At 41.1% G+C, this 13,819-nt stretch overlaps 3 protein-coding genes across 4 annotated transcripts; all 3 read right to left on the minus strand.

The window, feature by feature from the left end:
* Positions 1-46: 46 nt before the first annotated feature.
* Positions 47-2,014, minus strand: LOC115758410 (facilitated trehalose transporter Tret1-2 homolog). The gene is made up of 6 exons (XM_030699058.1): positions 1,926-2,014; positions 1,619-1,848; positions 1,427-1,557; positions 986-1,320; positions 520-932; positions 47-271 (listed from the first exon to the last, which is right to left on the minus strand). The coding sequence occupies exons 1-6, from the start codon at positions 1,993-1,995 to the stop codon at positions 71-73; spliced, it is 1,380 nt and encodes a 459-aa protein (XP_030554918.1). The 5' UTR covers positions 1,996-2,014; the 3' UTR covers positions 47-70.
* Positions 2,015-4,316: 2,302 nt separating this feature from the next.
* Positions 4,317-7,274, minus strand: LOC115758405 (facilitated trehalose transporter Tret1). Its single transcript, XM_030699053.1, has 6 exons — positions 7,058-7,274; positions 5,801-6,033; positions 5,611-5,741; positions 5,188-5,543; positions 4,638-5,119; positions 4,317-4,563 (listed from the first exon to the last, which is right to left on the minus strand). Exons 1-6 carry the CDS (start codon positions 7,125-7,127, stop codon positions 4,417-4,419), a joined length of 1,419 nt encoding a protein of 472 aa, XP_030554913.1. The 5' UTR covers positions 7,128-7,274; the 3' UTR covers positions 4,317-4,416.
* A 2,772-nt stretch (positions 7,275-10,046) lies between these two features.
* On the minus strand, positions 10,047-13,493 carry LOC115758727 (facilitated trehalose transporter Tret1). Of its 2 annotated transcripts, XM_030699479.1 has the most exons (7): positions 13,453-13,493; positions 12,985-13,130; positions 12,689-12,921; positions 11,673-12,347; positions 11,368-11,571; positions 10,679-10,744; positions 10,047-10,596 (listed from the first exon to the last, which is right to left on the minus strand). In XM_030699479.1, the coding sequence occupies exons 2-7, from the start codon at positions 13,040-13,042 to the stop codon at positions 10,375-10,377; spliced, it is 1,458 nt and encodes a 485-aa protein (XP_030555339.1). In that variant the 5' UTR covers positions 13,043-13,130; positions 13,453-13,493; the 3' UTR covers positions 10,047-10,374. The 2 variants fall into 2 exon arrangements, with proteins under 2 accessions (XP_030555339.1, XP_030555340.1); XM_030699480.1 differs by lacking the exon at positions 13,453-13,493 and having other exon boundaries at positions 12,985-13,356.
* Positions 13,494-13,819: the final 326 nt, after the last annotated feature.

Here is a 13,819-nt window from a genome sequence, read left to right on the forward strand (position 1 = left end):
ACTTACAGTAAAAGTTGTGTGTTTAGGTTAAGTCTAAATAAATTTATTGCAACAGATATACGCCGACTTCTCAGTCCTTAATCATAGACTTGCCTTTGGTCTCCGGCAAGAAACACAAAAAGTATACAAAAGTTAAAAAACTGGAAGCTGCCGAAAACCACATGGTCACCGATATACCAAAATAATGGAGCAGCAGCGGAAACAACTTCAGCGTGCCGAAGACCAGAACACTCAGAAACACCACCGATATGGATGTGGCCAGCGAACGTATCTAGAGAAACGAGAGAATTAATAGGAATAAAGGAATACAGTCAAACCTTCCTATGATGTATGGTAAGGGAATGAATATGGAAAATCTTTAAAATGGAAATTGAAGAGCCTGCGATCGAAAACATTTCTTGTAATTAGGGATCTTGTCGAAAAATGTATATCGTAATTGAAGAAAGAAATATGCGGAAATATGGAATAAATTGTAGGCTGTATAGGTAGTTAACTGTAGTTAACTATAATTATTGCTACCTTGGCTGGAAAGAGTTCGACGAGCACTACGAAAAACACTCCAATAAGTCCAACGTTGCCCAAATAGATGATAATTATCATCAGGACCAATGGAAGCCAGTTAACATCGCTCAGATCATACTGCTGGGCATAGTAGGTGAAACAGCCAAAGACGATGCAGCCCAAAGCGACGCCCAGTGTGGAGATCAGCATGAGTATACGACGTCCTATAATGTCCACAAGTATGGTCGAGGTATAAACGCCCACAATCTGCACCACGCCAATGATAATGGTGCAAGTATTCACATCCAGTATAGTGCCAGATGCCTCAAATATAGTCGACATGTAATTGATGAAGCTGAAGATGCCGCTGAACTGATAGCCCAGAGAGAGCACAACAGAAGCTGCAAAGGCCTTCAGTGCTGGCCTGGTAACTGTAAGGGATTGTCAGATAGGAATAGAAGTTTTGGGTCGCGTGAGTGCTTACTTAAATCCTTATAAGTTAATGCTGTCGTATTCTGTGCCTGCTGAGCGTCTATGGCCAATCGCATTTCATCGAAGTCTGCTTTGGACGCCTGCCCCATGCCTCTTCGCTGATTTTGATAATATTTAAAAGACGTCTCAGCTGCGTGCGGCTGCTTGTGTTTTAGGAGATACGGCGCCGTTTCGGGCAGCAAAAGATTAGCCAAAAAGTACGCGATGGGCAATATTATGGCCAAGAAGGGCACAACATGATAAGCCAGATAGGTGCTTAGTATATAGCCAACCAGCACGCCCAAGTTGACAGATAACATTACCATGGAAGTCAAGGAACCGCGAATGCTGCAAGGGATCCAAGTACAGGTCATGGAGTTATAAAACGATATAGAAGGCAATATGGATATAGATATAGAAAACACGGACTTCGTTTTTAGTGACAAATACTCACGAGCTATCGGCGACTTCGCTGATATAGATCGGGACTACCAAATAGCCTGCACCTCCCGTAAATCCACACAGAAAGCGAGCCACATACAAATAACTCACATTCGAAGCGCAATATATCAGAATCCATAAACACTTGAAGATAAAGTTAAATGAGCAAAAAATTTTCAGCTATAAATCAAATGTATTGCCGTACCGCATAAGGTCCTGCCAGCAAATAGATGCAAAATTTTCTACCCATCCGTTCGAGCAGAAATGCTATCGTCAAATTGCCAAACAGACTACCCAGGCCCAGCATGGAACCTAGCCAGGATATCTCATCGATGCCCACTTGAAAGTCGAGGGGTGTGTCGGGTGTTTGTATTTTGGTAAGCGTAGGCGACAGCCAGCCGATGCCAACGCCATGGCCAAATGTTATAATGTTTACTATTAAATAGTAAATAGTGATTAAATAGTAAATTAAAACTGGAGATTAAAAATATTCCACGCTGCTTATGACATACCTATGACAGTCGCCAAGAGTTGGTAGCGCGTTTTTTGATTTAACAGTGAATTCTGCAAGAAGTTCGACATTCTGTGGACCTCTCTAAAAACGTCTCAATAGCTGCATGGCACGACTACGAATAAGAATCCGCCGAATATGTATCATCCACGACATCCACGAAGGTAGATGGCTAATAAACTATAAAATTGTTATTGTGTGGACTCAGTCTACGGCTTTCATATTACAAACGTTCCGAGACGTCACAAATGGCAAGCCTTAAGATCAGTGTTTGCCAAAGTCGGGCAACACTTAATGGATTATATATAGTGATATAAAGATTAAAGATGCCTGGTGCGAGCGAGTATTTCATAAGGAAAGTCAAGTATAACAAAGATTAGAATTATTTTATATGAGCTTATGTACGAGATGATTTATTTGAAACACGTTGGAATGGCGTACTAAAAAAGAAGGCTTGTCCGACTGTTGCGATAGGGTTACACAAACCCTCCTCGCTTCTCAGAGCGCTCCTTCCTTTCTGGAGAAAACCCCTAGACACCCTAGATCATAAAACTAGAAGACTAACTGCTATGCGGAATACATTTCAGATACATATTTGATGAAATAGATTTTCCTGCCATACCGCATAATGCCCTTCCATCAGCTATATGCTAAGCAGGAAGTCTTGCACACTACAATCAAATTTCCATATAGACTGTACGAGCCCTTAAGGAACCAATTTGAATGTCGAAAGCGTGGGGATAAAGTGAACGTTTTATAAAAGAAGGAATTGAGCCTTATTAAAAGAAGCTGATAGCTTGTCTCGGCCGTCGTTGAAAATGTTTTCTACAAATGTGTCAAATAAAACCCTGATCCACATGGGTAATACCTAAATAAATAACACTCACGCCAGACGAAAGACTAGCAATAAGACTTTATAGCCAAATATTTGCTGAGCTTGTTGGGAGTTTCATAAGCCAAACAAACTATTGTCTTCCCTTAGCTTGCGAAATAATTTTGAAGGTCAAATGGTATTGGGAAAGGTCAGGGCCTTAATTGTTCTAGAAAATGTCATAGGCCCCTATTTAGATTTGTCTGCGTATAGCTACTATGTGGCACTACACATTTGTAGAAAGCACTTGCCAGTGCAATTCTGTGTGCTCCTATAAGTAGACTTTAATATACCATTTGGATGTCAGTACTAGCAGAAGGGGACTTTTTCAACATAGCCAAAGCAAAACCCATTTAAAAAATTGGGCTTTTAATTAATCTAAGGCAAGTTACTTAGCCAGACAATAGAAATTGCATTAAGAGCTTAATTTCTTTGACTTTGTGAATAGATCTACAAATCGCTCGAATGGACAAAATCCCACAAACTCTTTTCAGCTTATAAACAAGCATAGTACAAAAAGACATGAATATTGCCCCCCTATGCGATTCACATAAATTCAAGTAAGGGCTGCAGGCTTTCAAGCTTCCATTACAATTGTTGTATTTATTGAATGTGTTATATTTATACGAAGTGTTATATTCACAAGCCTTAATTTGTTGCAAGTATGTATGTATGTATGCATGCATTCATGCTTGTATGTATGTACAAATGTCTGCATGTATGAATGCATGTGTGTATGTATGTATGTATGAATGTGTGTCTGTATGTACGCATGTATGCGCATGTACGTATGTACGCGTGTATGTATGTATGTATGTACGCATGCATGCACGCATATATGCATGTGGATAAGTATGCATATATGCATGTAATACAACAATAGCATAGACAGTCGCAGTCAAAAATGGTTCGTCGAAGACCTGATTTAAATTATTTAGCAAAAATTTAATTCATGTGGGTCAAAGTGGGTGAAATTTGTCATTTATATTTAAAAGTTAATACAAAAAAACAATATCGCTCGTCTTTAATGCACCTGCATTCCGCCGCACGATTGAAGCTGTGCTCAGGTCGTAAATATGCGCTTATCTGTAGAGAGAACTCTTTAATCTAATCAAAGAAGCCTTTTATAGGACGCCCACATGGGCCGTGTATATGTGTGTAAGTGAGGGCAAGTTCAAGGGGAATCTAGTGTGTTACGGCTGACTAGATTTATGACAAAGACGCGACGCGTTGTTATAAATTCCACCCACAAGTGTGGAAAATGCGCGGAATGCGGTTGCCTGACACTTTTTGCTTACCATCCGATTAGCCTTAAATTCATTTTCAATGATCTGTGTGCAAATTCTGTTGAAAGGTTGAAATCGGGGATCTTTTTGGGTATTCTCATTTCCAAGTATTTGAGCCAAAGTATGTATATTGGTTAAGCCATATGAACGGGGTAAATTTCAAGTTGTGAGCGATAAACATAAATTTTGTTCAGTTTCAAACGCTCGCGGTGTGAATGAAAGTCCTAAAAAGTGTGGGTAATACCCGCAGTATTGTAATTAAAACGAAAATTAAATTAAAAAAAAATAACAAAAAGAAGACAATTTACAGTTGTTGCCAAGCTTAGCTTAACTAACTATAAGCTGGCCAAAATGGTTTCAATAGTCTTGCCCCTCGTCTCGGGCAGAAAGATGGCAATAAACAGCGCACCGGCCAGGGAGCAGCCGGCGAAGAACAGCACAGTGCCATGCATGCCCCACGCAGCAGTCAGCAGTGGAATGAGCTGAGTGTGGCAAATAGACAGGAGGATAGAGTGTTAGTGTCGACAGCTATTGGCCATTGTTGATTGGGACTCACCTTAATGGTTAGCATGGAGAGCAGCCAGAGTATGGACATGAGCAGCATGCTGGCCGTGCTGCGTATCTTTGGCGGCATTATCTCGGATATGACCAGGAACGGCAGCGTCAAGAGGCCCCACGAGGCGATGAACAGCATAAACGAGAAGGCAGCAATGGGCACCCAATCGAGGCCTGCTGTGTCATAGCCCAGCACCTTAAGGTAGCTGTGGCTGGCCATGACCAATTGGCTGAGGCAAATGCCCACCGCGGAGACGAGTAGCAGCAGCTTGCGGCCCGCACGCTCCACCAACAATGTGGACACATAGGAGCCCACCAGCTGTATGAAGCCGACGATTATCGCGGATACGGTGGGCGACAGACTCGAGCCGGACTTCTCGAATATCAGCGCCGTGTAGTTGAGCATGGCAAAGCAGCCACAGCCCTGATTAGCCGCCAGCAGGCCCAGCCCAATGAAGCACGCCTTGCGCGCCCTTCGATCCGCTGTGGTTGGCAAATGAAGCTGGATTTAGATGGGCGAAGATGAATTTTACAGGCTGCATTTGGCATACCAAAGTCTGACCAGGTGACAGCGCTGTCATCGATATCGTCGCCGGCCTCGTCGGCCTTTTCGGGCGCACGCAGCTTGTGCAGCTCCAGCTGCAGCTGCTCGCTCAGCTCCTTGGAGGGGCGGGCACGTATGTTGCGATAATAGCGCAAGGCATGCTCCGCCTCCTGCAGCTTGTGCTTCTGCGCCAAATGCTGCGGCGTCTCGGGCATGAACCAGAAGCAAACCAGAAACACTAACGACAACACGGACACAATCCAGGCTACGGTCGCATAGTTGAAGTAATAGCCCAGTACAAAGGCCGTGACCACGCCCACATTGCAGGAGAGCACCAGCAGCGTGCCCAATATGCCACGTACGCTGAATGAAGCAGAATGTGTAGTAGAAATTAAAGCAGCCGTAGCTGGGGAAGCTGTCACCCGCTCACCTATCCTCGGCCAGCTCCGCCGTATAAACGGGTATCACGCCAAAGCAGCCACCGCCGGCCATGCCACCCAGAAATCGCGCTGCTATCAGATGCGTCGGGTTGCGTGCAAAGGGTATGCCAATCCAGCCCAACTGCAGGAAATACTCTCTGCTAAGATACATCACATTTTGGCCAAGCGCCGCTAACTTACCAGCGAGGGCAGCGCCGCCCAGAGCATCGATTGCCTTCGGCCAATTTTATCGGCCAGCCACAGGAAGAACACATTGCCCACAAGTCCGCCGAGGCAAAGTACCGATGCCACATTGCCCTGATCCTGCTTGCTCAGGGGTCCCGTCTCCAGCGGACTCGCATCGCTGCTCAGTTCCAAAAAGCTAGAGGAAGGCCAGCCGCAATAGGCGCCAAAGGATATGGATACGATGTTTACTGCAAGGTGAGTGAAGAAGAAGAGTTGAGAAAGCGTTATTGATTATTATTTTTTAAATTTATATTTTTAAGTTTTAATTCTCTTGTTTTAGTTTATTAATGCCCAACAATGTAGTCTTTGGTTATCTCGATTTGCCTTCTTGTTGCTAAATGTGTTAAAATTCGCAACGTGTTTAAGCCTCAAGCGATGTATAAATTGTTGCTTGCTGGCTTTGATTGGCATTAACCTTGAGTCATTCTCAATTACTTAATTAACAGACGACTCTCTTCGAGTCTGAAGAAGCTTTTGTCAGTTCAACAAATTTTCCGCTCTTACCAATGGAGTTTTCGATTCCCCTTATTTAACACACAAACGGTACGTTTAGCAAAAAGCTTCCTTCAGCTACCCATCTTTTAGTCTTAACAGCTTAACGAATCACCAATCAGTCAGTCAATCACTCAATCAGTCAGGACAAACAATTTAATATGCATGGATATACCGTTGACTTTGCGAGTCTATCAATTTTATTGCACTGCGAACTGGAATTTTTAGATTAACTATTTATTTAAACCCCGAGCTTAATACACAAAAACATTTTTAGTCATTTTGTTCAGCTGGGAATTGTCGCTTTCCGGCTGTAAAAACACATTTGCACAATTTTTGAGCAAAGCATAATTTTAACTTTATTTTAAAAAACTTTTTTTTTTTTTTGCAACGTAATTCAATTGGATTAATTGAAACATTGATAAAAAAAAAAACTAACTGTCGGGCACGAATTTTTAAGTTATTTTCACTTTTATATATTTATAAAAGATTTTTTTTTTGAGTTTTAAAAAAAGTTTGCATACGCTGTATACGCTGTATATTTTGGCTTGTTAAATTCGCTATTGAGCGCCTTTTAACGACACGGAAAATCCAGGCAACACACACACACACATATATATATATATATATATATATATAATTATATATATATATATATATTTAATGCACGGTTTGGTTTTATCAATTGGTTTAATTCGAATTACAGACACACTTACTAACCGAATATTGCAGCCAGATATTGAAATTTTACATCGCCTTTCGTTTCCATTGTGCTCTTAACTTTATCCATTTTATCTGTGGGGGGAGTGCACGAGCTTTGCGATTCAATTTACGTGTGAATTTGCCGGTTCAATAGGCGCCTGTCATTATCCTTTTCTGTAGCTGTGGGTGGTGGGGAGGTATTCGGTCCACGTCTGCTGCCTGAGTGCCGGGGCCAATGCTCGTGGCGAACTAACCAGGCGTAGTTACGGCATGATAACTTTTATATATGCTATTTAAATCGCACAAAACCCGAGTTGGGATTATAAAGCCAGCCCAGATACGTATGAGAGAGCACAGACTGTTCGGATTCTTGTTATCTTCCCGTAATTATGCTCTCCGCATCGAGAGCTAAGTAAATCTACGACAACAACAACAGCAACAAGTAAGAGGCTCTAGTCGGCAGCTCCCGACTAGGGGATACCCTGAACCCTCTTATTCCAACACCAATTAAATTAATAAAAAAAACTAAAATAACATTACAAAAAAATATGCAATTACCATGCTATTAGAATGCGAAGCAGACGCACATGAATGTGTGTGTGTACATGTATACAGAAATTCTTAAAGCTGCTGCCCCATTCAATTGCGCAGTTGCATATAACTTTGGTTTTTTCTTAACCGATCTTTATGAAATTTTCTACAGTATATCTTATTGTACCATAGAATATTTGTGTATTCTGAAAAAATCAATTGCATTTAAATTGTGGTTTAAATTGGTTGGCAATAAAAGTTGGGTTGTTAACTTAATTTATAGCTCTGGGGTGGTAGCGGGGAGGTGGCGATAGGTATGAAATGAAAGATACGTGAAATATTTATAATATTCTAGAAGCAACATATCATGTTTGGTGGCTCTAGCTCTTATTATTTACCCAATTTGCTAAAAAAAAACAGGATGTCGATATCGATTGGGAAACGGAGTAAGCTATCGATTATCGGAAACAAACTCGATCTGCGCGGGAACTAGGAGCATCTACATCTAAAATTTCAAGTCTCTAGCTCTTATAGGTTTTGAGATCCTTTGGCTCATACATACGGACGGACGGACGGACGGACGGACAGTCAGACGGACATGGCTAGATCAACTCGGCTATTGATGCTGATCAAGAATATATATAGTTTATGGGGTCGGAGATGCTTCCTTCTGCCTGTTACATACATTTGGATTTTGCACAAATACAATATACCCTTATACCCATTTTTAATGGGTTCAGGGTATAACAAGTGCAGCAAATATTCTAATTGCCTCAGTCGAAACTGTCGATGCTCATTGTTTTGTTTTAGTGGCGACAACTGTGATTATTGTTGCATTGTCTAATTTATTTATTTTTTTACCCTTACAAAATGCATTCCATAGGATCTTGGCTAGTTTCGGTGCGAAGACCATGATATTTAATACGGAAATTTCTCATATGGGAATCGTAGGTGCAGTTATTAATGGAACATTTTAACCCGACCTTGACATACGTATAATCAATATGGGCCAATTTGTATGTCTATATTATATATATTATATTAAGGGAGATAAGAAGTATGAAAGAATACTTCAGAAAGTCGAAAATATATTTCTGATATTTAATTTAAATGTTTTAAAAAGTAAAATAGGGCATTTGAAAGGCTACAATCTGGCAAATAGGGCATTCAATCGTCCCAAGTGCCCATTATTGTTTTCCATTTTTTTCCTGTTGTGATATGTGCTCGAAATCGCAAATCCAATAGAGGCGCGTCATTGTAATGTCACCATTTGGCGGGGGGGATGGCGGCTTGGTGCCGGGCGTCGGGCACTGGGTGCGCATTAATCACGTTTTCATGGCGCTCTCATATCAGTAGCCCAAAGATTAAACAGACCCATTCTAAATTATACAAATACGTTTATTTGCTAGAGATAGGCGCAAACGTCAGTACGACTATGAATTACACATATCTTTGATGATATTCACAAATTGGGCGCGTAAATTTGGATTAGTGGGCAAGGCTAATAAATGTTCATATTGTTTACCCTGTCTGTTTGCCATGTGCCATGTGCTGGGACAGGAGGAAATTTTGCTTGTGGCTGATTTGATCCAATTCGGAGAAAGTCACGCCCTCTAGAGTGTGTCGAATGGAAACATTTTTGTTTAATTCATACTTTTAAGCAAATTTTGGTTAGTAGGAAATGGAAATTTGGGTTATCTTGAAAGCATTCATAAATCTCAATAAACATTATTTATTTTTATTTTGGGTAACTGAACTGTTTAATATAAAATATATATTTTTATTTTGGGTAACTGAACTGTTAAATAAACTTAGGATTAAGGCTCTGGGCTTAAAATGCCAGGGCGGACGCTGTTATAAATTTCCCTAAGCTCATAAGAGTTGATGATGATATTTATAAGAGTAATAATAATTATAATAATAATAATAGTAATTTTTAAAATATTAATAATAAATTTACGATTAAAATTCATATCATAATATTAAAATTAATATAATAATAGTCATATATAATACTGGGCATATGAGGCAATAAAAAAATCTAATGATAATAATAACAATAATAATAATAATAATAATAATAATTAATAATAATAATAATAATAATAACAATAAGAAAAATAATAATAATAGCAATAACAATAATAAAATACTAATAACAACAAAAATAATAATAATCATAACAAAACATAACAATAATAATACTAATGAAAAGAATCCATTTCATATACCTTGTTTAATTCATTAAGTACCTTTTTTTTATAAATACAACGTTTCATCGTACCTTTCTGAATGTTTAAGATGCATGCAAGTATTTGTTTACGCTTCCCGATCACTTAAGTACCCGAACTATCTAAATGATGGCAAATTGAAGCAATTGAATGGGCGTAGATCAATTTTAATTAAGCTGTTCTATAGTTAGATCGATTGCTTAGAGGAAAACCAAGAAATTGTATTCGTAGGTAATTTTATTTAAAGCTATTTGCAACTGCCATCGCAAAGAGTTCTGCACAGTTGCCTAGCATATTCATTGTAATAAAAAATGTGAGGCAAGATTAGATAAGCTAAGATCATAGGCTTATGGTTGGCCTGCTGTTCCGCATTGAATGTGAATTTCATCAGAGCGAATTATGCCAATTGTCATGTAGATTGGCCAATAATTGGGATGGCACTTAACATGATTAAATTAACATGCTGCAAATTAAATACCATGCTACGGTCTTTTGGATCATTTAAATTAATTTGTGCTTTACTTATATTATGTACCGAAAGCTTACACACTAATTGCAGTTGGCTTTAATTATTCAGATGTGAGTCGAGATGTGGCCATTAATTGCGCTGGCCACCTTGGCAACGCCCTCCTGCCCCACATAGCCCATTTCGCGTTGCACGGCCGACGGACGACGGTTGCGTGTCTCCGGCAGCAGAGGCAGCGAAATAAGGCCCACAAATATCGAAGCGGCTGCAAAGACCCACAGGTAAAGCACCAGACCAGGGCCGAGTGTTGACTTGACTGCATTGAAAGCCTGTCAAAAAAGTACGCATGCATATATAATTGAACTTAAATTGCTTAACTCTAGTAGCTTTGGCCTTCTTTTCATTACTCACCTCAATCATGCCGAAGAGCAGCAGCCAGGAGACGCTCGAGGCCAACGAGTACAGCAGGTCATGCAGCTGCCAACAGACAATCAATTTTATTTATTGAAAATTCAATTTATCGCAAAAATATTTCATCTTTTTATTCCTTATTCCCCTCGGATGATAAATTTAATATTTAATATTCATTTAGTTAAGCAACGTTTTTATGCCATCAAGTAAATAATAGTCTCCCTGAATTGCATAACTCTGCAGACAAAGCCTATCAGTCATGCCGCCTGAACTTCTGGCAATTATTCGTTTGTATTATTGCATTCCAATTACAAGAAATATTAACAATGATGCTTACAACGAAACCCATTGTTGATATGCATGTGTTTTACATTGCGCTGAAAAGTATGCTACATAATTGTTTACAGTCAGGTACAATTTTCGCCAATACTTCAGATATGATAATTGACCTCAAGGGAAATTCAACCTTTAGTTGGCATTGTGGAACGCAGAGAATTTTTGCAGAACATTTTTAACGAGCTTAAAAATCAAACAGCACATTACTCTGTTCACAGGGTAAACACTTGTGAAAATATTTAAGCGAGAATCTTCTTAAAAAATTTAGTTGGCGGCTTAAAAACTGTAAGCCCAAGGCAGTGACTTTAAGACTGTAAGCTGGGCAATATAATTGTTATCAATATGTTCCTTACCTTTGTGGGCAGCACTTCGCTGCTGACGACAGCAGCCAGGGGATAGAGACCAAAGCTGACAAAGAACAGCTGAGCGGCGAGCAGAACGATGGGCAGATAACGCTCACACCAGATGCCCAGAGACCAAGTGGATCCAAATTGCTTGAACAGGGCCAAGATGATGACTGGAACGGCGGCGAGCAGCGAGGAGAGGCAAAGCAACAGCTGCAATAACAAATATCGTGTTAAGCACTCAGGCCAACGATATGAAAATTGGCTGGGGAGTGTGGGAAAATGGGAAAAGACGAAAATGGTGGCTGGCTTACCTTGCGCGGCAGCTGCGGACCGATGACGCGTGCGAAGAGGGCGCCCACGCACTGCGCCGCAGCGAGCAGCACATAGTTCAGCTCCGTCGAGTAACCGGTACGGCCCAGGAAATCGGCGGCATAATTGAGCTCCACAAAGACGCCGCTCAGCTTGCCGCAAATCGTTAGCAGGAAGCTAACACAGATCAAACGCACCACATAGCTGTGGGAAAAGGGCGCAGAGCCAATGCCCTGGCCCTGACCCTTTATTTCCGCCTTGAACTCGGCCAGCTCGAGCAGATACTCGGGCTGGTCGCGGTCATCAAGATCACGTATGCCGCGATACCAGCGCAGCGACTTCTCCAAACTGTCCAAATTGCCCTTGCGCAAATAGTAATGCGGGCTCTCCTGCGCAAAGGGGAACACCAGCGAGAAGGCACAGGACAAAATGCAGCCCACAATATTCACATAATCGTAGGACACATAAAAGCCCACCACAAAGCCCAATAGTATGCCCAATGTGCGCCACAGTTCAATGGTAAAGGTCAAACGGGCGGCCTTCTCCCGCGTCTCGGCAATTTCATTGATGAAAATGGGTAGCACTACGAATGCTGCACCAGCTGCCACGCCCCCAAACATGCGCGAGGCATAGATGTGCACTATGTCGAAGCCAAAATGTATGGAAAACCAGCCGCACTGAAAGCAGAGAACAAATTTATTTATATGAGATTTGGATATGGAACTTGGTGAATGTGAGCTTGACTTTTGGCTATCAATAAGAAACTTTCGAATTCGGAGTTAATGAAATGTTTAGAGTATGTGAATAGTCCGCTAAAATTTAAGCTATGTTCGAATTCAACCCTATCTTTTTTATGAATTGGCACTCCTTGCGCATTCAGTAGATGTTCATACCAACAATTAGTCATTTCCTTTAGCTGTACGAATAATATCTTCGAGTATAAATGTCACTAATTAGTCGTGACTGTGATACATTAAATGCGATTCGTCGGAAATTTGTTAAGCTCCGGATGACTTACAATCTGAAGTAGTCCACAGCAGAGTAGCACGGACTTGGGACCGATGCGTAATGCCAGGCAGCCGGAAAATATAGCACCCAGTGCGGCGCTCAGAAAGAGATAGCCAGTTAACCAGGCGGTGCCCGCCGGATCTGTGACTGTGTTGAGGGGCGTTAGTGCCTCCGACTCGTAGAGAGTCATGTGTGCCGGGGTAATGCCAAACATGAGGCCGAAGTTAAAGCAAATCAGATTACCTGCAAGAGTTTCAGTTTCTTAGCATATGTTGGCAAGCAGCATCTTTTGAGAAATTCACCCACCAATGGCTGTAGTCAAGCTTTGTATGGCGTCGCCGCTGACGCGCTTGGGCAGGCACATCTTGAAATCGTCCTGCGGTGTTTCGTGGAATCCAATTAAGCCGTGTTGCGTGCAGATGCTGTTAAAACCGCGCTGAAGTGCATGTAAACTGAGAGGCTTTTAATGCATGCAGTGCGGCTTTTATGGCAGATTTATCTAATATCTAGCAGCTTTTTATCTTAATTCCGCGGGCGATAAGAGACTTGCACGGCGATCTGACGCTGTGCGCAACATGTTTTGAACCCAACCTGAAACCAGTCACCGGGGCCGCAACTGCGTCCAGCTTGTTAGATGTGGCAGTTTTGTATACAACTATATATATTTGCACAACGTGAGTCCACAAATGATGCCGCGATAAAATGCGTCTGTGTCTGGCTACACGTTTAGCCACTGATGAAGAAATCTGATTTAACCTAGAGCAGATAACCTACCTGGCCTACCCAAATACGTGTGATTCGGTGTGTGTGTGTCGCCGTGAGGGGTATTCAGGCAACTATTGAACACAGGCACGCAACTCAATTGTATGCAGTAGGCAAACTTGGTAATTAAATATCAATTAATTTCAATTGAAGCCAATTGTAGGCAAAAACATATGCATATTTACATATAACATATTTAAACATGCGCTCTAGCTTAAGTAACATATTTGTCTATATTCCGTTTCAATTTTTAAACATTAAGCTTAAATTAAACTTTAATTTTGAATTTAAACACATGATGTCTTAAATTTGATCGTTTGTTATCGATAATAGTTAAGCAACCAAACAAAAGCTGGCTGCTATGACAGCGAGCAGCAGT

The sequence above is a fragment of the Drosophila novamexicana genome, unplaced genomic scaffold (genome assembly GCF_003285875.2).
Source record: "Drosophila novamexicana strain 15010-1031.04,08,12 unplaced genomic scaffold, DnovRS2.1 tig00000193-arrow-pilon, whole genome shotgun sequence".
Classification (NCBI taxonomy): domain Eukaryota; kingdom Metazoa; phylum Arthropoda; class Insecta; order Diptera; family Drosophilidae; genus Drosophila; species Drosophila novamexicana.